Source organism: Sphaeramia orbicularis, chromosome 21 (assembly GCF_902148855.1).
Source record: "Sphaeramia orbicularis chromosome 21, fSphaOr1.1, whole genome shotgun sequence".
In the NCBI taxonomy this organism is placed as follows: domain Eukaryota; kingdom Metazoa; phylum Chordata; class Actinopteri; order Kurtiformes; family Apogonidae; genus Sphaeramia; species Sphaeramia orbicularis.
This window is the reverse complement of record NC_043977.1, coordinates 30,815,452-30,837,363: the sequence shown is the minus strand read 5'-3', so window position 1 is coordinate 30,837,363 and position 21,912 is coordinate 30,815,452. Positions and strand designations below refer to the sequence as shown.

At 40.2% G+C, this 21,912-nt stretch overlaps 3 protein-coding genes across 5 annotated transcripts; all 3 read right to left on the bottom strand.

Moving 5' to 3' along the window:
- Nucleotides 1-12,616, bottom strand: katnal1 (katanin p60 subunit A-like 1). Of its 3 annotated transcripts, XR_003934357.1 has the most exons (12): nt 12,507-12,616; nt 10,569-10,742; nt 10,289-10,449; nt 9,067-9,238; nt 8,752-8,882; nt 8,561-8,666; nt 5,512-5,670; nt 5,276-5,402; nt 4,077-4,211; nt 3,782-3,908; nt 245-969; nt 1-159 (listed from the first exon to the last, which is right to left on the bottom strand). XR_003934357.1 is itself a non-coding variant. In XM_030125226.1 (11 exons), exons 1-11 carry the CDS (start codon nt 12,510-12,512, stop codon nt 771-773), a joined length of 1,497 nt encoding a protein of 498 aa, XP_029981086.1. In that variant the 5' UTR covers nt 12,513-12,616; the 3' UTR covers nt 235-770. The 3 variants fall into 3 exon arrangements, 2 of the variants coding, with proteins under 2 accessions (XP_029981086.1, XP_029981087.1); XM_030125226.1 differs by lacking the exon at nt 1-159 and having other exon boundaries at nt 235-969; XM_030125227.1 differs by lacking the exon at nt 1-159 and having other exon boundaries at nt 235-969; nt 8,752-8,879.
- Nucleotides 12,617-14,087: 1,471 nt separating this feature from the next.
- LOC115413033 (ras-related protein Rab-33B) lies at nt 14,088-16,633 on the bottom strand. Its single transcript, XM_030125764.1, has 2 exons — nt 16,358-16,633; nt 14,088-15,355 (listed from the first exon to the last, which is right to left on the bottom strand). Exons 1-2 carry the CDS (start codon nt 16,613-16,615, stop codon nt 14,915-14,917), a joined length of 699 nt encoding a protein of 232 aa, XP_029981624.1. The 5' UTR covers nt 16,616-16,633; the 3' UTR covers nt 14,088-14,914.
- Nucleotides 16,634-17,552: 919 nt separating this feature from the next.
- kbtbd7 (kelch repeat and BTB (POZ) domain containing 7) lies at nt 17,553-21,751 on the bottom strand. Its single transcript, XM_030125094.1, has 2 exons — nt 21,525-21,751; nt 17,553-21,362 (listed from the first exon to the last, which is right to left on the bottom strand). The coding sequence occupies exon 2, from the start codon at nt 21,358-21,360 to the stop codon at nt 19,489-19,491; it is 1,872 nt and encodes a 623-aa protein (XP_029980954.1). The 5' UTR covers nt 21,361-21,362; nt 21,525-21,751; the 3' UTR covers nt 17,553-19,488.
- Nucleotides 21,752-21,912: the final 161 nt, after the last annotated feature.

Sequence of the window (21,912 nt, the reverse complement as noted above, 5' to 3'; positions counted from 1 at the left end):
AAACGTCCAGGAAGAACAGATTCCGTACAGATTCAGCGTGTTTCTCTTCTCACTCAACACACCGCACCATCTCTGCCTGAAGGTAAACTGAGTCAATAGTCCGAATAATGAAGAAAGTGATAAAATCCAATAATATAGATCTTCATCATTCTGCCTACACTGTAAATGCACTGGGACTGTTAAGCAGGTGAGAATTTAGAGTGACAATTAAATTATTATGAGATCAACATCTCATCAAGGCCACTCTTTGTTTCTTTAATGAACAATCCACAAACCTGGTGGCCACTTCCAGCTTGACTACATTTTTCTGTCTAAACATAAGTTAAATTGCAAACACATATTTAAACCAACAACAACAAAAAATAACACAAACAAATGAGCCGTCGCTACATACAGTAACACAGACGATGTGGTTCTTCAAGTGTGATCAGTCAGTAGTAAATACATCAGCTCCTGGGAGGAATATGATAAAAGTGCTCAAACATACAATTTACATTTTAAGACAATATGTAAGTGTGACTAGTGCGCTTTTCTACCCGTGTCTGTATGTCAGGCTACTTCTTATATTAAAAGTTCAATGTAGGAGAAGGGGTCATCCCATTCTTTACTCAGCAGCTGAATGACTGATGGTCAGGGTAACTAGCAAGGGGATATGGAAAGGATGGTGCAAAGTCAACAGTCCAGTATCATCTCATTCCTTTTGAGATGCATACTCCATCCTCTCCAAGCGTACCTTTAAACATCCTGTTCCACGTGAGCTTACGCTGTCTCTATACGGACCCAAATTCTGCCATCCAGGCTTCGTATTTTTCCAAATCAGCAGCAGAGACAGACTTTGAGATCTTCTTGAGTGTGAGGGTGAAGTCCTCCATGGTCACAGGCATCTGCAGCTCATCTTTAGACAGAGCTCGGATCTCCTCGGGGCTCAGGCCTTGGATACGACGACGCATAGCCATCATCGATGCATCCCTGATGTAAAAACACAGGCAGGTATGTATACAGTGTATATTTACTTCCATTTTCCTGTTTGAATATATGCAAATTTTGTATTTTTCTGCTTTATTAGTGTACTCTGTTTATATTATTTATTGCTTTATCTCGTCACACTAACTTTCCTTTCTTGCTAGTGTTTTTTCCACAGTGTTTTTATGTGCAACTGAGCTATTGTGACCAAGTAATTTCCCTCGTGGCTAAATAAAGTTTGTTTAAGTCTAAGAGAGGGTTAAGGCAAACTTACTTTCTAACAAAGTACTCACACGTACACACAAATGGATAACTATGCTCCCTAAATTCTACAATCCATAATATTTCAGCCGGGTTTCGAAGCCAAAAGGCACACACACATATTCAAGGACCTTCAAACAACGCAAAGAGAGATGAGAAGAGAAGGCCTGAGTAAAACAAAATACCTGCCATCCCCAACACAACTATGGGAGAAACATTACTCAGACCAAGGACGAGACAACAAAGAGAAAAGTGTTCTGTCAAATGTTAATGTTCATCCTTCAGCACATAAACATATTGTGATGCACACTTTGTATCCATCACCGCTGCATTGCATTTAACTAGACCTGCTGAGTGTTCCCTTGGTAACAATAAAACTCAAAGCCTGTCCCCTGGTCCAAGAACATCAATATTTTCAAGATCAATTTGAATATGCATCGAAGGTTGTGTAAAAGCCCGATAAATACACATATTGGCGTGTGTTTGCGAAGTGAGAGCACTGATGAGACAAACTGCGGTGAGAGTGCATCCAAGGACAACAATAGACGGCCTAGAAGAAAACATTTCGAACAAATATGCAGTGTTCTGACAGTCATTTTATCTGATGTAAAAAAATCCCCTGCATAAATCTGCATGTACAGGGTCTGAATCTGTTTATGCATCTGGTTTAACAGTATAATCACTTTCACAATAACCTCTGCTCCTGATTTCCTTTTTTTTAAGCACACCTTTTCTACTGAGCAGATAACTTCTACCACACGGAACAGTGATGCCTGTGACATTCACATTTTTTGTACATCAGGTTCACTTTCTAATGCAAACACTTGTAAAGGTCCATCTCTCACACATACACATACATATACACTTACACATACACTAAAAAATTACAATGTCTATGGTTAATATGATTTAAATGGCAGTTTAACAAAACCTGCAGCTATTTACATTTGCATATCATTTGTGTAACAGTTGTATCCCCACTTCATATTTACAAAGGGATGTATGTTTTAATAAGAGTTACACATCCAGTAGCAGTGTCAACACATTACAATTTCTGTGCTTTTAAAACTGCCAGTGTGTAAAGCAAGGAAGTGGTTGGATTTTATAAGAAAGCAGGCTATGGTGTTTCATGAAGGCGACAGACTGATAATCCATTTTTCACTGATGATATGTCACAACTTGACATGTCACAGTAGGAAAACATCTACTAATGAAATTACGTTCTATTGCATTGCTCTTGCGTCAAAGTCAGGTAGTGTTATGTATGCTGACGTTCACACTGACATAATGACTTTAAAATGAGACTTAGGAAACAACAAAGACATTGTTATTAGTGACGTGTGGCTTTTTATGTGACTACGACAAGCCAAGTCCTTCCTCTATAACAGTATATCTGAAGGTTTCCTTTTTTTCTTTTTTGATTTTTATGAAATCAGGAAACGGGCCCCGAGGACCATGACCAGGGATGAGGGATCCTATGTCTTATCCCACAACTGGGAGGCTGTCCTCTGTGGGATGCCAGGCAGCAGGAGACATAATTGTCCCCTGTTGTCTGGCAAACCTGGATAAAACAGCTGACAACGACACGTCACAGTAACATCAAGGGACCCTTCTGAGGAAGGCTACAGGTTGTAGCTGAAACATGTCAAGGTAAAAAAAAAAAAAAAAAAAAAAAAACCAACTTTTTCTATTTGTCTGACAAAAAAGAAAACCTTTATATTTTCAGTAGACTGTATGAACCTAAACGGACTAAGGGTATATCTGGTGGGATTTTGGTCTGTCCCACGAAAAACATGGCAAAACTGAGCTATGATTTTGCTGTTTTTAATTTCTTAACAGTCAATAGGAATTCAATAATAAATGATGTAATTAAAGTGACACATTTGTTTTGCTAAAAACCCTAACCTCAAACTTTATTTGCAAAATTTGCGTCCCAACTTGACCTCATTCCCAGTGTCACAAATGGGTCCACATTCTCCTCCCATCTCTCAGTTTTGGATTATTTTATGTAAACAGAAGAGCTGTAGTTTATTAAATCACAATTGCAGCATTAGCTTCTGGAATTATAAACGTAAATGCAAAAGGCTACGATTTAATTGTCCAGTTTGTCTGTGGTGATAGTTTGCATTCAGTGACACAGAGAAAAATCTAAGTCAAAGTTTTTTTGGTTTTTTTTAGCAAGTTTTTTAAAAATATTTTTATATTGGTTTATATGATGTTTGTACAACATAAACCAGTATTGTGATTTGCAGCTGCATATTGTCCATATTAATGGTAGTATGACGTTTTATGATGCAGTCATAGTACATAGGAATACCACTTAGCAACAGCACAACCATCTGTTTCGTGTCATTGTTTACACCTGCAGCAGAACGGGTGACACGTGCTGATGATGTTTTACTCTTGTAGTCTGACTTGCGTTGTAGCCTGAGATTGGGTAGGTATTATCATTACAGAGTCTGCATACACGTTGCACCCAGATTTAATAGATCCATGTTTCACAGTGTAGCTGAAAATAAACTGCTGAAATCTCACAGTCTGTAGGAATTACACGCACCTGCAGACGTTGGTGATGTCAGCTCCAGAGTAACCCTCTATCTTTTCGGCAATGAGGTCCAGGTCCACGTCAGCAGCCAGCTCCACCTCCCTCAGGTTGATCTTTAGAAGCTCTACTCGACCAGAAGCTGCTCTCAACACACACACGCAATAGCATTAATTAGGTGTCAGAATGAAACATCTGAGATTTGTTTAGTCGCAGTATAAGAGTACAAAAACACTCCGTAGTACAAATCGAAGTTAATTAAACTTGTGTAATGTGCATCCTATGTGATAAGTAGATTAGAGGTGGGCACCTGTGGGCAGGGGGATGTAGATACGTTTCTCTAGGCGTCGCCGTAATGCCTCGTCAATGTCCCAGGGGAAGTTGGTGGCAGCGAGGACCATTACCATCTTAGAAGGGTCATCATTCTCCAGGGCTCCTCCCACACCTGGTTGAGAAACAAACACATTGAGCATAGTATTCACAGAATAAACAGTTTAGGAAAAAATTAGCTTTGGACCCCGAAGAAAACCTCTAGAATGTGATCAAGAGGAAGATGGATGGTCACGAGGCATCCAATGAAGCCGAGCTGCTTATATTTTTGTTCCAGCAGTGGCACAAAGCAGCCAACAGTAAGAAAGACTGGTGTTGGCTGTGTCACAACGGGGGGAAAAGAAAGGACTCAAATGCTCGGTACTGAAGGGAAAAAAATAACAAGTTTATTTAGCAAAATATAAAAAAAAGAAAACCAGACAACGAAAAACCTAACACAAAAAACTAAAGCAAAAACAGAGTCCAAAAAAACATACAAAACCTGGGGTCAGAGTCCGTGGATGAATATGGAAAATTGTCCGGGTTATGGAGAGGATAAGGAGAAATGGACCAGCGCTGCATGGCTGCAAACCTAATCCTTAAATAGGCCAGTGGAAATTGGCTGCAGCCACGCAGCGCCAGCAGGTGAGTCTAATGATAATAATGATTATGACAAGGAGGAGCTGAGGGTCACAGGCACAGATCCTGACAGGCTGCTTTATAAAAGGCTGAGAGAGAACACGCCAAGACGCATGAAAGCTGTGACTGAAAATCTGAATTATACTACCAAATATTGATTTATAATTCGTCCTGAAATTAAACATTAGTATTGTGTTGTTTAAAAATAAATCGAAACTTTAAGTCTGCAAATGAATGCTGTGTGTCCTTGTTTTTATTCTGAATTACAGAGAAATGTTATACTTCCCAGATATAAAAAAAACAAAAAAAACACATACCTATAAGTAGTAACCCTCCATTAATGACAGATACTATTTACACAAGCATTTTTAAATTCTAGATCTCTAAAGTTGAAAAAGTCCTGAGTTTATAGCTATTCAGGCTGATTATTGTCAAGAATAACAGAGGGACACTCCTACACGTTTCATGTTTCTTGACCGAATCATTTTTTTAATTACTTTCATTTCTTGCATAAAATCCAGAAGCATCATCTTCATCTTCACACTTACAAACTCTACTCACCATCCATTTGAATCAACAGTTCTGATTTGACCCTGCGGCTGGCTTCGTGTTCATCAGATGTCCCTCTTCTCCCACAGATGGAGTCGATCTCATCTATGAAGATCGTTGTTGGTGCGTAAAACCGGGCCTGAAGAAAACAGTGGTTTAGAAACTTGTTATCAGGCCTCTACGTTAACATACTAATTTTATCTTTATATTGTTGGATTTTTGTAGACAGCTCACAAAAACATACACACCATTTCAAACAGCAGACGGACAAGTTTTTCAGACTCGCCCCTGTATTTGGATGTGAGCGTGGAGGAGGACACGTTGAAGAAAGTAGTCCCACATTCTGTGGCCACAGCTTTGGCTAACATGGTCTTCCCTGTGCCTGGAGGACCCACCATCAATACACCCTAAGAAAAAGGTTACACACTGTTAACAAAAGCACATGCAGACTTCTACACTGATAAAAGCTGCATGAAGACACAAAGATTAAGAAATGTATGCAACACAACAAACAGTGTTGTGTCAAAAGTATCGCTGACTTCTGAAGTGATGTAGTTAATGCTAAGAAGATCACATGATCGAACACATCGACACTAATTAGACACTGAGCACGAGCAGATGTGATGTGACTGGAATGGTACATTTGTAGTTCAATACTTATCTTGTAACTAATTAATAAATCCTTTGTTTTATCTGGTAATCTATTACAATTCAATAAATACCACAATTATACATGCATACATTAGATAAATGTGAAGCACTGTGCTGTTTTAATAACCGATGAAACATTGACCCTCACATGGTGGTGGGCCTGAGGGGAAAAGGCCTCACATGATGATGTTCAGCACAAGCTGGTACTGAGGAGCAACCCCAACTGGTCACTGAACAGAGCCACACTGAACTCATTTCAGCAAATACAAACAACAGCTATCAGAGGGTGGCATATCCCATGGCCACCAGAAAACTGAAAATTTGTTGGACAATGGACAAAAATAGGATGAGGACCCATGCCAACACATATCTGAAACTGTAGAAAGTTTGATGAAAACATTATTGAATGGTTATATCATTTGTTAGGGAATATGTTCAAGAAACTAAATGATGATGAACAGACAGACACTCATGCTGACTGCCGTCATTCATTTAATAAAAGGTATCTTTAAAAAAAAAAAAAAACTAACTGAAACTAATTTGGTATTCAATGTATCAATTCAATTATCAGTCCCACCAGGATTTCGCGGGTTTTTTTTTTTTGACTGTTGCAGCCTAAAATGCCTGATTTTACGGATGCTTTTCCAAAAAATTGTGGTGAAAGTTATGATTATTTGAGGCTTTTATTAAAGTCACAGGAACATGGGCATTTGCAACTCCTTTTTGAGTTTTTAGCCTTAAAAAGCACCAGGAAGCAATGATTTTAAACAAAACAGGCTTTTTTTCATTCATTCATTTATTTGTTTTGAGAAGCTAATGAGAGAATAGCGTCACAGGACGTCAGCCAATGAGAGCGCACCGTCACAGAACGCCAGCCAATAAGAACGCAGCGTCACGGAACGCAAGCAAATGAGAGCGCAGCGTCACGGAAGGCCAGCTAATAAGAGTGTAGTGTCACAGAACATCAGCCAATGAGAGCGCAGCATCACAGAACGTCAGCCAATGAGAGCACAGCGTCACGGAATATCAGCCAATGAGAGCGCAGCATCACAGAAAGTCAGCCAATGAGAGCACAGCGTCACAGAACGTCAGCCAATGAGGTCGCAGCGACACAGAACAACCAATCAGAGCGCAGTGTCACAGAACATCAGTCAATGAGACCGCAGCGTCACAAAACGCCAGCCAATGACAGCGAAGCGTCACAGAACGCCAGCCAATCACAGTGAAGCCTCACAGAACGCCAGCCAATCAGACCGCAGAGTCACAGAACGCCAGCTAATGAGAGCGAAGTGTCACAGAATGCCAGCCAATCAGAGCACAGAGTCACAGAACACCAGCCAATCACAGCGAAGCCTCACAGAACGCCAGCCAATCAGAGCCCAGCGTCACAGAACGCCAGCCAATGAGAGCGCAGCGTCACAGAACGCCAGCCAATCAGATTGGAGTGTCACAGAACGCTAGCCAATGAGAGCGCAGCGTCACAGAACGCCAGCCAATCAGATTGGAGCGTCACAGAACGCCAGCCAATGAGAGTGCAGCGTCACAGAACACCAGGCAATGAGAGCGAAGAGTCACGGAACGCCAGCCAATCAGAGCGCTGCGTCACAGAACGCCAGCCAATGAGAGCGCAGCGTCACAGAACGCCAGCCAATCAGATTGGAGCGTCACAGAACGCCAGCCAATCAGACCGCTGCGTCACAGAACGCCAGCCAATCAGAGCGCAGCGTCACAGAACGCCAGCCAATCAGAGCGCAGCGTCACAGAACGCCAGCCAATCCGACCGGAGCGTCACAGAACGCCAGCCAATGAGAGCGCAGCATCACAGAACATCAGCCAATGAGAGCGCAGCGTCACAGAACGCCAGCCAATGAGAGCGCAGCGTCACAGAACGCCAGCCAATCAGAGCGCTGCGTCACAGAACGCCAGCCAATCAGAGCGTAGCGTCACAGAACGCCAGCCAATCAGACCGGAGCGTCACAGAACGCCAGCCAGTCAGAGCACTGCATCACAGAACGCCAGCCAATGAGAGTGTACCGTCACAGAATGCCAGCCAATCAGAGCGCAGCGTCACAGAACGCCAGCCAATGAGAGCGAAGTGTCACAGAACGCCAGCCAATCAGAGCGCTGCGTCACAGAACGCCAGCCAATCAGACTGCAGCGTCACAGAACGCCAGCCTATCAGAGCGCAGCATCACAGAACGCCAGCCAATCAGAGCACTGCGTCACAGAACGCTAGCCAATCAGAGGGCAGTGTCACAGAACGCCAGCCAATCAGACCGGTGCATCACAGAGTGTCAGCCAATCAGAGTGCAGCATCACAGAACACCAGCCAATCAGAGCGCAGCGTCACAGAACGTCAGCCAATCAGAGCGCAGCGTCACAGAACGCCAACCAATCAGAGCGCAGGGTCATAGAATTAGAGGTCGACCGATTATCGAAATGTACAATATCTTAAAATGTATCATTATGTGGGTATGAATTTAATGATACAGGGATATGAGATTTTTGGCATATCACACAGCCCTTGCTAGTTCCTTGCAACAATATAGGCAGTTAGAGAGATTCAACAATTGTTTTTACTTTACTATGTGATTTTTTTTTTTTTTTTTAAAAAAAGGACAAGTACATTTGTGTGTGTGCACACACCTTCCAGGGGCGACGAATGCCCTTGAAGAAGTCAGGCATCCACATGGGTAACACGACTGCTTCTCTCAGCAGCTTCTTAGCATCTTCCAGATCAGCAATGTCATCCCTGCAATTCACCCAGAGATTTCAGTCAGCAATCTGAAGAAAAACGGCCCCAGCAGCAAAATAATATAATGTGTGTGCCGCCATACCAGTGTACATTAGGGTTCCGGGATACAATATCTCTCTCCAGTGAGTCTACCAGGTCACTGTCGTATCCTGTGCCATCAAACTTTTTCTGCTCTACATCCCCTGGTGTCTCTCCAGACCCTTTCTTTGTTTGCTGAAAGAAGACGGAAACATAATTTAACCCCCCCCCCCAAAAAAACGTGCTTTGACAGAAATAAGATATGCCTTTATTAGTCCCACAAGGAGAAATTCCAGGAATAGAATATCACAGAATAGCTGAGAGCGCTGACTGCTCATGGTCAGTACTGTCACCCACCAGTCTCCTACTACTGTCTGACCTTATCATCTTTGGCCTTGGTCCCTCGGGCATCTTTATATCCCGGCCGTTCACTTTTAGGGTTGCCCTGACCACGGCTAACAGGCCCCGCCCCTCGATGTTGCATAGCAGGGGAGTCCTTCTTCTGCTGCTGCTTCACGGCACTATTAGGACGTTTCACTGCAACAGGATTTCTACAGACAAACATACACAGAGTAGGTGATGGCAGGATGTGACTGCAAACACAGCTGTCAAGAGAGTTAAATTAAGCTCACATCAGCTCTGCCTGTGCTCTGTGATTGGATTTGTCCACTTCATATTAGCATGATTAGCCGCAGTGTGTTGCTACATGTAACAGAATATGCAAAATGTCTCACAACACAACCAGCTGAGCCCCAGAATTTCATAATGTTAATAAATAATAATGGCTGGCCCCTGAGCAGGCAGCTGATAGGAAGTATATCCAAACAAGTTATAGAGCAACTGTCAAGATCTAGTAGATGTGCAGTATATGACCATAATAATTTTAAAATCAATACAACTATAACAACAATGTCTTTAATCTTACATTTATTTAGATAAATGACAGCACGCACAGAAATCCACAGGGTAAAAAAGGACAGTCTCTTGAAGAACCTCGATACTGCTTGAACAAACTTGAACCTACACTTTACATTCAATTACAGAATAGCAAAAGACTGCAGTTCAAAAGTCCATGGTGGATATGAGACATGCAACATGAAAGTCACAACATTTCTTTTAGGTTCTTGTATTTTTTGCACTGCTTCAAATTTGCATGGTTGGGTTTAAAAGTACACATACTTAATAAATGTGGTAGCACCTGCCCCATAAAATATAGCAATATATAGTGTTAATAAGTTCAGTCTGAGTATAACAACTTGAGCTGGGTTGTAACATAATATCATCCACATTCATCACAAAATAACTATTTCACCAAATTTTGAAGCTCTAGATAAAAGCCTAAAATGGGCCTTCAGTACAGGAAGTGGTGACTGTTTAGCTCTCGCATGCTCAAAAATGTTGCAAATGACTGGTTTGCAATCTCAATGACTGGAATAGCTGATACATGTACTGTTTGGTAATTCTCCATTTTTGTGTTCTTATCTAACCTATGCAAAATAACTCTAAAGCTGACTGTTCACTTGTGTTTGAATTGTCCAAAAGTACCAAACCAAGTGTAAACAGGCTCAGATAGGCTGTTCCACATACATAAACACACATACCTGTGTTCTGCTGGTGTGGGAGGGGGCCACACTGCTGGGTCCTCAACTTTCTCCTCTAACTGAGGGGTAAGGATATCGACTGGCTTCTCTGACTTAAAGCTCTCAAGTGTTCCCATGATTCCCTTGACCTGCTCATACTCCTCAGTCAGCTCCTGTCTGACCTGGTCATAAACAGTTGAACCAAAGCAGAGAAATGTGTAGATGTCAGAGGTACAGTATAATAACACACTGTGAAGGGAATAATAACAGTCAAGGATCCTGGGCATTATTTTGGCCTTACCTGTTGCCACTTGACTTTAAGTGCAGGGTCTCTGAGGGACTGACAATGCTTATGAATCTGCTGAATGACACCTTGGTAGTACACGATGGAGGAGTCATAGTTCCCCAGCAGAGCATACTCACGGCCCTTCTTGGCATTGTCACATATGTCTGCCAGATTCATGTTGAATAACAGCTACAATATGCAGAAAGAAACATCAGCACAGTTTGAAAATGGTTGATAGCAGTAGAATGTACAAAAGTACAAATCTGAGCAACTTCTACATCAGGGGTCTCAAACTCATCTTCTTTCAGGGGTCACATTCAGCCTGATTTGATCTCCAGTGGGCCGGATCAGTAAAATAATAACATAATAACCTATAAATAATAACAACTCCAAATTTTTGTCTTTGTTCTAGTGCAAAAAAACCCCATTAATTTATGAAAATACTTACTTTTATAAATTATTCAAACAAACAAAAAAAAAAGATGTGAATTACCTGAAAAAAACAGAAATTTCTCAAGAAAAATAAATGCAATTTTTTTTTACAATATTCTGCCTCAATTTATCATTTCTACATGTGCATTATGGAACCGAACTACAAAGACACTAAACACTTAGTAACAGGCAGAAAATAGTTAAAATTGTACTTAATTTTCTTTAGACATTTCAGGTTGTTCATATTTGATCAGGTTGTTCACATTTTATTGTTACAGGATAGTTTCTAAATGTAAATATTTTCATAATTTAATGTTATTTTTTGCACTACAACAAAGACAAAAATTTAAAGTTGTCATTATTTATAGATACCATATAATATTTTTTTCACATCAAACCAAGAAGAAAATATGGAGTTATTATTTCTTGTAGGTTATTACGTTATTATTTTACTGAAGCTCATATTGGTATGTATGTGGAACCTGAACTAAAATGAGTTCTACAGCCTTGACTGTGGAATTTTTGCACTTTGCAAATTCATCCCAGGGACCGCATTGAACCTTTGGAGGGCCACATTTGGCCCCCGGGGCGCATGTTTGAGACCCCTGTTCTACATTATTTTAGGGTACTTTATATTTGTTCTTCATTATCTCTCAGAGGCAAATATTGTACTTTTCACTTCATAACATTTGTCTGACAGCATTAAAAGCTAGTTACTTATAAACTTTAACACTACGGATAACACAACAAGCACATAGTCAAACATTAAACCAGTCATCCCCAACATTTTTGAATGATGAAGTTTTATAAGACCCAGTCTGTAGTCAAACACAACATAAAAATTATACTTCCTCCCCACAAATACAACAGTATTCTTTAGTCTTTCTCAAATTGTCCAGTGTTCCTGCAGATGAAACTAGATATAAAGTAGTTCAAGTTAAATCTAAGTCCAACATGCTGCTCACATTGATGTTTTCATTCTAATAATCCAATGTCACATAGGTCTGACTCACAGCCAGACCAAAATACATTCACTCCATATTGCTGTACATGCAGGATTTGACTGCATTTTAAAAATCTGGATCAGAACTTCACCAGTTAGAGCAGTCTCTTTATTGTCATCCTTATAATTACATGATAGTGCAGCAGCTCCCTTCATGTCACCTGTTTACCAGTGAATGAATGTAATGACAACCCGGCTAACTAACCGGCAGTTTAGTAACGCTAAGCTACTATCAGAAACTATGATTTACAATGAACATATTCATCCCATAATTACCATTACAAAACACAGTTTAAGCCGCCGTTCACCTTCATTCAACTCGTTTCTACTCGTGTGCTGTTCCTTGCTAGCTTGCTAGCTAGGCCACAGACTGAAAACAAAACGAGTCGCATGGCAAATAAATAAGGTAAACGCTACTTAATCCTCCCAGCACGTTATACAAGCAGACAGACACACAGCATACGTCTAGAATCCTAATTCTTTTAACTACATACCCCATATGAAAATAAGTCATATACCTGCATGTAAAGCTCTTGTTAATGTAGATTAATAGAAGCAGAAGTCTGTATTGGGAGCAGTGTTACCATGGCCGCGGAGAGACGCCGTGTGAGGAATACAAAGAGCTTGATTTACCGCGGTGCCTTCAGGAACGCACCGGACAATAGTAATTTCCTCAATCGAGTACATGTCCCACGTCGCAAATCGAGGCGCAAGACAGACGATAATATTTAACCCCTGTAAAACGTGCTTTTATTACTTAGAGGTTGAATTATTGGATTAATGTTTAATATTCAACACCAATCGCTTTCACCAAACCCCTTTGACTACATTTTCTCTAATTTACACAGTTTTGTTAACACACCATAACAACTACAGTAATACAAAGGCTACCCACTAGTCGGCACTAAATCTGATTTAATGGTACAAATTTGGAACATTCACATACATGTACCATCAGATAGAGTGTATTATTTTTTGCCTTTAATAGAAGATATGCCATTAAATTATCACTGTCATGTATTTTTCGATAGAACATATTATTGAATATATTATATATTATGTAATTAGCACAGGCATTACTATTAATACTACAACATATACATAAGATAGATAGATAGATAGATAGATAGATAGATAGATAGATAGATAGATAGATAGATAGATAGATAGATAGATAGATAGATAGATAGATAGATAGATAGATAGATAGATAGATAGATACTTTATTGATCCCGAGGGAAATTCAAGTATTCAGCAGCTTTACATACAGCACAAGTGGACAAAAAACAAACAGACCAGAACACAACACAACAGTGGGTTAGTAGCCAGGTTGACATTAAGTTTAGTATATATACTCTAAAAGACACTTGCTAAAGAACTACTCTAAAAGGGCTTCCTGTACAATACTGCAAATAAAGACTTCTGATTTTATTTACATATTTCAGGGCACTGATATAAAGTGAAACAGTTATATAAAGTGTAGCAGTGATATAAAGTGAAACAGTGATTTAAGTGTAACAGTTATTTAAGTGATCTGCGGTGGTTTGAGAAATAGGTGTAGTCCAATTACGTAAGGTGCTTGGATATTTTAAAGTCTCATTAGATCAATCCTAATGTGGTCATGACTGAGACAGAGACCCCCCCGACCACTCAGTGATGAGTTGTACAGTCATATATGTATATATACATATATATATATATATATATATATATATGTGTGTGTGTGTGTGTGTGTATGTATATATAGATATATATACACATACACACACACACTATTACCTAAACGTTTTAGTTCCAATTTGAAAGTATGTGATACATTATGAAACAGAATCAAAATACAACGAGCCCTAGGAGAAACTGGCTTTGTGACAGCTGCTCCAGTCAAGATCAAAAATATAAAATATGTGCATGCAAAATAACAATAAAATAGACCAAAGATAACATAATATAAAAATAAACTAAATAGTAGTAGTTCTGTCTGACCGGTTAACAGTCTTATCCAAAAAGACCCAGGCAAATGTTAGAAAGGAATGCCAATGGTGCTTTTACACTGACCATATGACAACAAAATACATGCCACCAGAACATCCAAAAATACATAACACAGATAAGAAAATCTTTTTATTGAGTTTGAGGTGTACAGACATCTCTGTACTGTTAGATGCAGTTTGCATTGTAACAGACATGCAACAAGGCTGTCATTTAGAAGTGTTTTCATCTCACACGATCATTTAACATTAGCTAATAGTCACTAAGGTACTTTTCAAGTAAATTATCTTGATTTAAAGACAAGAATTGCAATTTGTCCCCAATGACAGCTTAATGTTTTCAATGATTCTTTTTGTTTGACTACAGTCCCTCCAAAGAACCGTGAATGTGAGTATACTAACATGAAGCTCATTATATTCATATGTTATTTTACTTTAAGATACACATTCAGTAACAGCACCAAAATGAATGCATAAGAAAAGATATTTAAATAACACAGCATAACTCTTTTCTTCACAGTTTCAATTTAGCTCATTGGTCCCTGTACTTATTTTGAATGTCTCTGTTTTCACTTTTACTGTTTGCATGAATACTTCAGATAAACTGCAGTGCTGCTTGATGTCTGATTGCATATGATTTGTCTGTTGACTAAAGTGCCCTCTTTAATGCTTTAATATTTTTTATTTAAAGTGATTTTATGTGCATTTTGAGCTACAAATACTTGGCATAAACTCATATCCATTCATGCACATCACTGAAATGTTGCTTTACCATTTTGCAAACTTGGAAGACCCATACTGTCAAGCTACAGTATAATGCCTTAACACAGGCAAGACAGGGTGCATGGTAAGTGTCTGGAAGCTTTGCTCAACTTTCCTCAGCATTATTATTACATATGAAGGTGGTGAGGACCTTCACAAATAGTCTGTGTGTAACCTCAGCATTGACAGGTCTCGTTCTCTCTCTGGTTCCACATTTGTCCAACATCACTCACACTGGGCTGCTTTAGCCGCAACGTTTTGTGGCTCTTCAGTCTATAAGCCAAAGTCAGAAAAATAGCGTCAACGTGTTCCTTCTCTGTGGGGTCCTTGGCTGAAGTCTCAAACAGTGGGAAGTTATAGCTGTCAGCTACACACTGGGCAGTCGATGTGGGCACCTCCCGGCGGTCCCTCAGATCACACTTGTTTCCCACCAAGATGCGGGGCACCAGGGGCCCCACAGAGTGACGGCTGCACTCCTCAATCCATTCAGGGATGCTCTCGAAGGAGGAGAGGCTGGTCACATCATAGACAAAGATGACAGCGTGGACACTGCGATAGTAGTGCTCCACCATGCTCTTCCTGAAGCGCTCCTGACCTGCAGTGTCCCAGATCTGCAGCTGACAACACAAAAATTGAAATACCTAAATCATTTTGTTTCAAATAATACCATGAATTAGACCAGGGGTGTCAAATATGCGGCCAGCGGACCAAACCCGACCCTCCAAAGGGTCCAATCCAACCTGTGGGATGAATTTGTGAAATGCAAAAATTACACAGAAGATATAAACAATCAAAGGTGTCAAATCCTTTTATTCAGGGGGTCACATACAACCCAATTTGAACTCCAGTGTCAGACCAGTAAAACCATAATCATCATAATCATAATAACCTATAAATACATTTTTATCTTTGTTTTAGTGTAAAAACTTAAAATTACATGAAAATGTTTACATTTACAAACTCATCTTTCACAAAAAATGTGAATAACCGGAACAAATATGAACATCCTGAAATGTCTACTGAGAAGTACAATTTTAACACTATTATGACTGTTACTAAATATTTTGTCCCACTGTGATCTGTAAGTTGTAATGCACATATGTCAATGAGAAGTTGAGGCATAATACTGTTAAAATTGCACTTATTTTTCTAAAGAACTTTGTTCAGGTTATTTATATTTTTCAAAGGATAATTTGTAGACGTAAACATATAATTTTGTTTGTTTTTTTTAAACTAAAATAGAGAAAAAACTTGGAGTTGTCATAATTTAAAGGTTATTTTGCCATTACTTTACTGGTCCAGCCCACTTGAGCTCATATTGAGCTGTATGTGGCCCCTGAGTTAAAATGACTTTGACACCCCAGGAATAGACATTTGATGACTCTAACTTCTTGTTACTAAGATGTGGAATTCCACTATTTATCTTGTGTACCTTGAAATATATGTAACCCAGAACATCAGTGTTTAGAGGATTTAATGCGGTGCTAACTTTTACTAGTGTCGCCTTTATGTTTGTATTGGACGCCATCATCACTTCCATCCAGTTCATGCACACATCGTAGCTCACAGATAAAGCTGCAGTAAAAGGCAGTGTTTGTGCAGTTCTTGTCTCCTCTTACCTTTATACTCTCTCCATCCAGCTCCAGCGTCCTCTCTCTGAAGTCGACCCCGATGGTCGCCTCCGGGTTTTTCAGGAAAGTACCTCCACAGAATCTGTAAGTCAGACATGTCTTTCCCACATTTGAGTCTCCTATGACTATTATCTTGAAAATACGGGCTTGTGCAGTCGCATAATCGTGATGCGACGACAGCTCTAAGGAATCATTTAGGCTGAAAACTGTGTCAAATTCCTCCCCAGGTTTGTTGTGTATTGCCATCGCTCATCTTCTCGCGGTCTCGACGTGAACTGTGCTCAAACATCGCGAGAACGAGTCTACCAACAGATGTCACTGTAAAGGGCCTTTATGGTAGTTCAGTCTTTAGCCTTGTTTTGTTTCACTGTTGTTGAATAAAACGTGTTAGTAAGCCAGTTGTGAAATGTAATCAACTACATTTACTCAAGTGCTTTACATGTTCATATAGTTTATATGCCTTTATCCATTTATTTCAAATGAACTTCTCCTACATAAGTCTGATATTTTTGGTTGCTTCCTATATAAGTAGTTTTTCCATCTCATTCATTTCTAGTGAAAAAGACATATCTACATTTGTGTTGATTTTAAGGTTGATGTGATAAATTCAGGCATTACATTTTCTGTATGGGTTAGGAAAATTGACCTACTTGTTAAGACACTATGACACCCTACCCCCCTCCATCTTTGGTTTAGCTGGAAAACAGATTGTTACAAAGCTGAAAATAGAGCTGTTTATCTGCTGTAAACTACCAAACAGTTGTGAAGTGGTTCTCCTGAGGTCAACTTGAAACATCTACAGCTGCAAAATGCCACATACACAGTAATGCAGCGGTAATATTTAATCCAAAAAATGTCATATAAAGCAGTAACACATCAGGGGCCATTGTGTTACACAATGACACCATTGCATAACTTCAGTCATTTCAAAAACAATAATTATTTTACCTACAGTTTTACATAATTACTTTGTGATTATTTTTACAGTGTGATTTTAATAGTTATCAAAAAGGCTGAACACCTACCATTGAAAGCTTTTACCACAATTTTACCTCACAATTTAAATTCATATTAAATAGGAATAATTAAATATACACTTATATTGTAAAAAAAAATATTAATTTTGTATTGTACACTTGGTGCTATGCACAAACACATTCCAAAGAAAAAAATACACAAGCACTTTATGCCAGACACATCAAAGTTTATTTTTATTTTTTGACACATACACCGAAAACAGCATCATAACTGAGACCCTGTGTGCCTACCCCTCTTCTCACGTTTCCAAAAATATGTTGTAACACTATCGATCATGTCAAACGTGCCACTGAGAGAAAAGTCAGAACTACACCATTACCAGTTTCTACTAGTTAAAAGTAATGCGGTCTTATACAACAGCAGAACACATTCATGAAGACTATGTTCAGTTTATAGTAAAACTTGCTTAAGACAGGTTTTGGTTCAGCTTGATTTGCTTTGGAAGCTGCAGATTGTGTTATCGAACTCTACCAAGAAATGTTTGCTCAGCGGATAAACTGGTAAGTGAATGTATGGGATGTTTGAGAAGACAATGGCTTTGCAAAACTATTACTACATGCAGACAAAATGTCCTCCCAATAAAAACAATTTATCACTACCAAACAATACTTAAAACCATTTTTTAAAAATTGTAATAATCTTTAGTTTTTAAAAAAATAAGGAAAACACACATACACACAAACTTTTCAAATAAAATCCATAAAATGTAGAATTTGTCACCACAACTGTTTAATTTTTCTACATCTCAGACAAAAAAAGTCTATTATGGCATTCAGGCTTTTGCCGAAGCCTAATCCTGAGTCAGTTTACAGTACATTGGCTTCTATATTTCATACAGTAGGTTTCACAACATCACTCATGTGTGATGTCTTGATGTGCATCAAAAACATTGTATAGCCCTGTAAATGACCAGTTGTAAGTCATAAACATGAGGCACTTAAGCTGCCTGATGTCCCAAAAGTCACAGTCAAAAATTCAACACCAAACATAAGCCAGTAAGCTCATGCAGTCACATCAAACACACAATTTTGATAAATGTTTGTGGCAAACACATCTTAAAGCATTTAAAAGGTGAATTGACAGGTCAATGTTCATTTTCTAAATGTAGGGAGAAATGCACAGCCAGTAATGTCTTGTCATTTTAGTGACCCACAGCACGCTGTGCTACATTTGGAGTAGGGTAGAAGAATAGAGGATTTTTAACATCAGGATTCCCATAAAATTTGACGCCGTGATGTTAGAGTGAAAATGTGTCTGAATCTGATCTGAATACAGATGCATTTGCATATCATCATAGTGGAGGTTTGGCAACTTACAGCCAAAACAAAAGAAATTATGCAAGTAAAAGAGTCAGTGCTCTCCTGCTTTACTGGCACTAACCTCAAGACTAAGTTTACTCCATGTTCTGAATTTTCCGATGTGTTTCCGGCTGTGAATGACCATGGCCTTCAACTTCATACCACTGTCTCCTAAATATTCATCATATGACTGTTGCTAGCATCTATTAGAGTTTTCTATATCTGATGTTTGAACTCATTATGTCAACAAAAATACAAATGGAACTAGTGACAGTAATGATGGCTCAGTTCTGCATATTATTGCAAAGCACAAAAAATGGTTTTAGTAACAAATGTATTTGGCAGATTTGGGAACGGCTGCCTTTTCCAGTAGTTGTGGAAAAACTAAAAGTCTTGATAACCTTGACTCTCTTTTTTTCCCCTTTCTTTCTTCTTTACACTGTCTCACACATCAGACCTGGTGGCAGAACTCATAAACTGAGACAGTTTGTGTTGGCATTTGCTCTCACTTTGCAAAAATGACATGAAAAGGATTTCCAGTACCAACTCAGCATATTTGCACCCTTCTCAATAGGTGACCAATCCTGGCCAGGGTGAATAAGAAACATAAAAAATTACTTAAGCTTATCGGTTCTTTTTTACTTCATATGACTGGCTATAATACTGAAATTAAATACTGAAAATAAACTTCATTTGGGATCTCCCTGTCACACATAGAACCCTGTAAAAGTATTTAAATTATGAATAAGTTAAACCTCTATTTGACACTTTGAAGTGATCTCTCTACCAGTTTTCGTCAGAGAAGGAGCTAGAGCTGCCAGAGTCCGAGTCTGCGTCTGTCAACCCATCAAAGTCCCAGTCAGCACTGGAACCGCTGTCGTCGTCCTCCTCTGTAGAGAAACTGTGAGCAGAGCTGAGGCATGCTGGGTACACTCGCATTGAAACACACACAGGCCCCAGGGTGGACACATAGACCGCCATGATGTTCTTCCAACTGTCTCGGGCTGGATCATATTCATGGATGAGGACCCTGTTCTTGTTGTGCTGCAGGAGAGTCTGTGTAAGGAGGAGCAGTTTGTTGTTGTGCTGAATCACCTGGTAATTTAGAGCTCGGCTGTCAATAGGAATGTCACCCAGCCGTTTCCATTCACCCCTGGTCGGGCTGTAGGCCTTTACGACAGGAATGTCACACACACAGATAATCTGATCCTGAAACACACAGGCTTTGTGGAGTTTGTCTCTTCTGAGTGACCCACAGTGTCGCCAGCGGTTTCTCTTTGGATCATAACAAAGCATTCTTCTTTTATTCACCACATACAGGTGGTCATTCAGTGCCACCACCTGCATTTTACCTAAAGAGTGAGGCAGGGGAGCTACAAAAGTCCACTGATTCCTCTGAACGCTGTAACATTCAACTTCCTTTAGTCTGGCATCTGTCACAGGATTCCTCCCACCTAGAAGGTACACATGCCCATTGAGGTAGGCCATCCCAGAGTGAATCCTCCCAAGTGGCCTCTCTGCCAACTCCTGCCAGTTGTTTTGCACAGGATTGTACAGCCAGAAATGTTTGGAAAGGTGGGAGGCAAGGTACAGGTTGTTTTCAGGTGTAGAACAGGCGATTAAGGACTCCATGGTGGAACGTTTATAATCCTGACTGCTGAGGTCTTCAAGAGGAGGAGCCATGAAATACAAGTCTTCTGAGTATGGGTCACAGCACATTATGTTATCATTGGGAAGGCCAAAGAAGAGAATCATCTCCTTAGCACTCACACCTATTCTATGTTTTGGTACGTTCAAAGCAGCAGGCATTCCACAAGTGCCTTCTGGAGACTGGTTAAAGACAGACGCAAGGTATTTCTCTATTAACGGCCTTGCCATGAGGCCCTCCAGAAAACACTTGTCCTTCTCGGTGAACAAGTCCCAGCGCACACACTTAAGCGCTTGCAGAGCATCCTCCCTTTTTTGTGGTGCGTTGGCCTCTATCCACTGTAGAGCAGCGGAGCACACTTTCCTTTCACAATCCACATCTAAAGTGTCAAGAGACAGCAGCTCCTTCAACTGCATCAGGTCCAGCTCACACAGCTCCCCTCCATTACACAGCTGGCTGAAGTTCCTGGCTATGAAAGCCTGTGCACTCTGCTTGAGCTCGGGGTTGTCATATGTGTCTGCAAATTTTAAGACCATGACACAGTTGGAGAGGTCCAGCCTCCTTGTCATGAAGCTGGAGCAGGCTTTCCTGATATACTCCAGTTGCAGCATATTGGCAGCGGCGTACAGTCTCTGGACGTTGCTTTCCGTGATGGTCACCCTTCCTGTGTAACAGTAGTCTATAATAACCGACATGGACTCCGCGTCCACGCCACGGATGACCACCCGCTCCTGCATGCTTTCATTCAACCCCCCGGTGAACATGCTTTTGAAGTACGGGCTGGCAGAAGCGAGGACGTTTCGGCTGCACAGGAAAAGTTGTTCAATGTCACCTCTGGCAGACTCGCCGATGTCGTCCGGCAACTCCTCCTCACTCTCCACTCCGATAGTAACGTCCCCGAGAAGGCGACAGTCGTACAGTAATTTCAACTCCTTCATTAAACCCCGAGCGTGATTTACGTCCTCCAACACCTCGGGACCGCTGAAGCAACTCAGAGCCGAAGCCATTGCTGCAACAAAGTAAACAATTTGCCGTTAACGTCGATGTTTGTTTAGAATAAGCCTCTATCAGGTGTTTAGCATGGTCGATAACGTCAATTCGTACGTATGCTGATACTGACACATAGGTTTATAATTTGAAATCACACATAATGCTGTGGAAAATACATTACCAGCGACTTTAGTGGCGGAGCGATAGCCCGTGTGTCCCAAAGCCAACAGTTCCCAACCCCCAAACGGTCATAATGTCGAGTTTAGAACACAGATAGTCCACAAATTACAAGTCAGGAACGACTGTAAGAGCCATACCCCATTTTTTTTCGATTTATCTTGTCCACTGTGGCATCTGTTAGTCAAATCAGACAGACAGGGCTCCCATAAAATAACACTGTCTACTTGGTCAGCGGTTACACTGGATGTTCCGGTATGAATCGCCAAAATAAAAGCAGATTCATTTACCTGTGTGGCAAATTTTAAAACAACCTCACTCTAAATCCTAGTTGTTCAACTTATTAATTAACTACCACGTCATAAATTATGTGTTTTTACGTTAAGCTTACA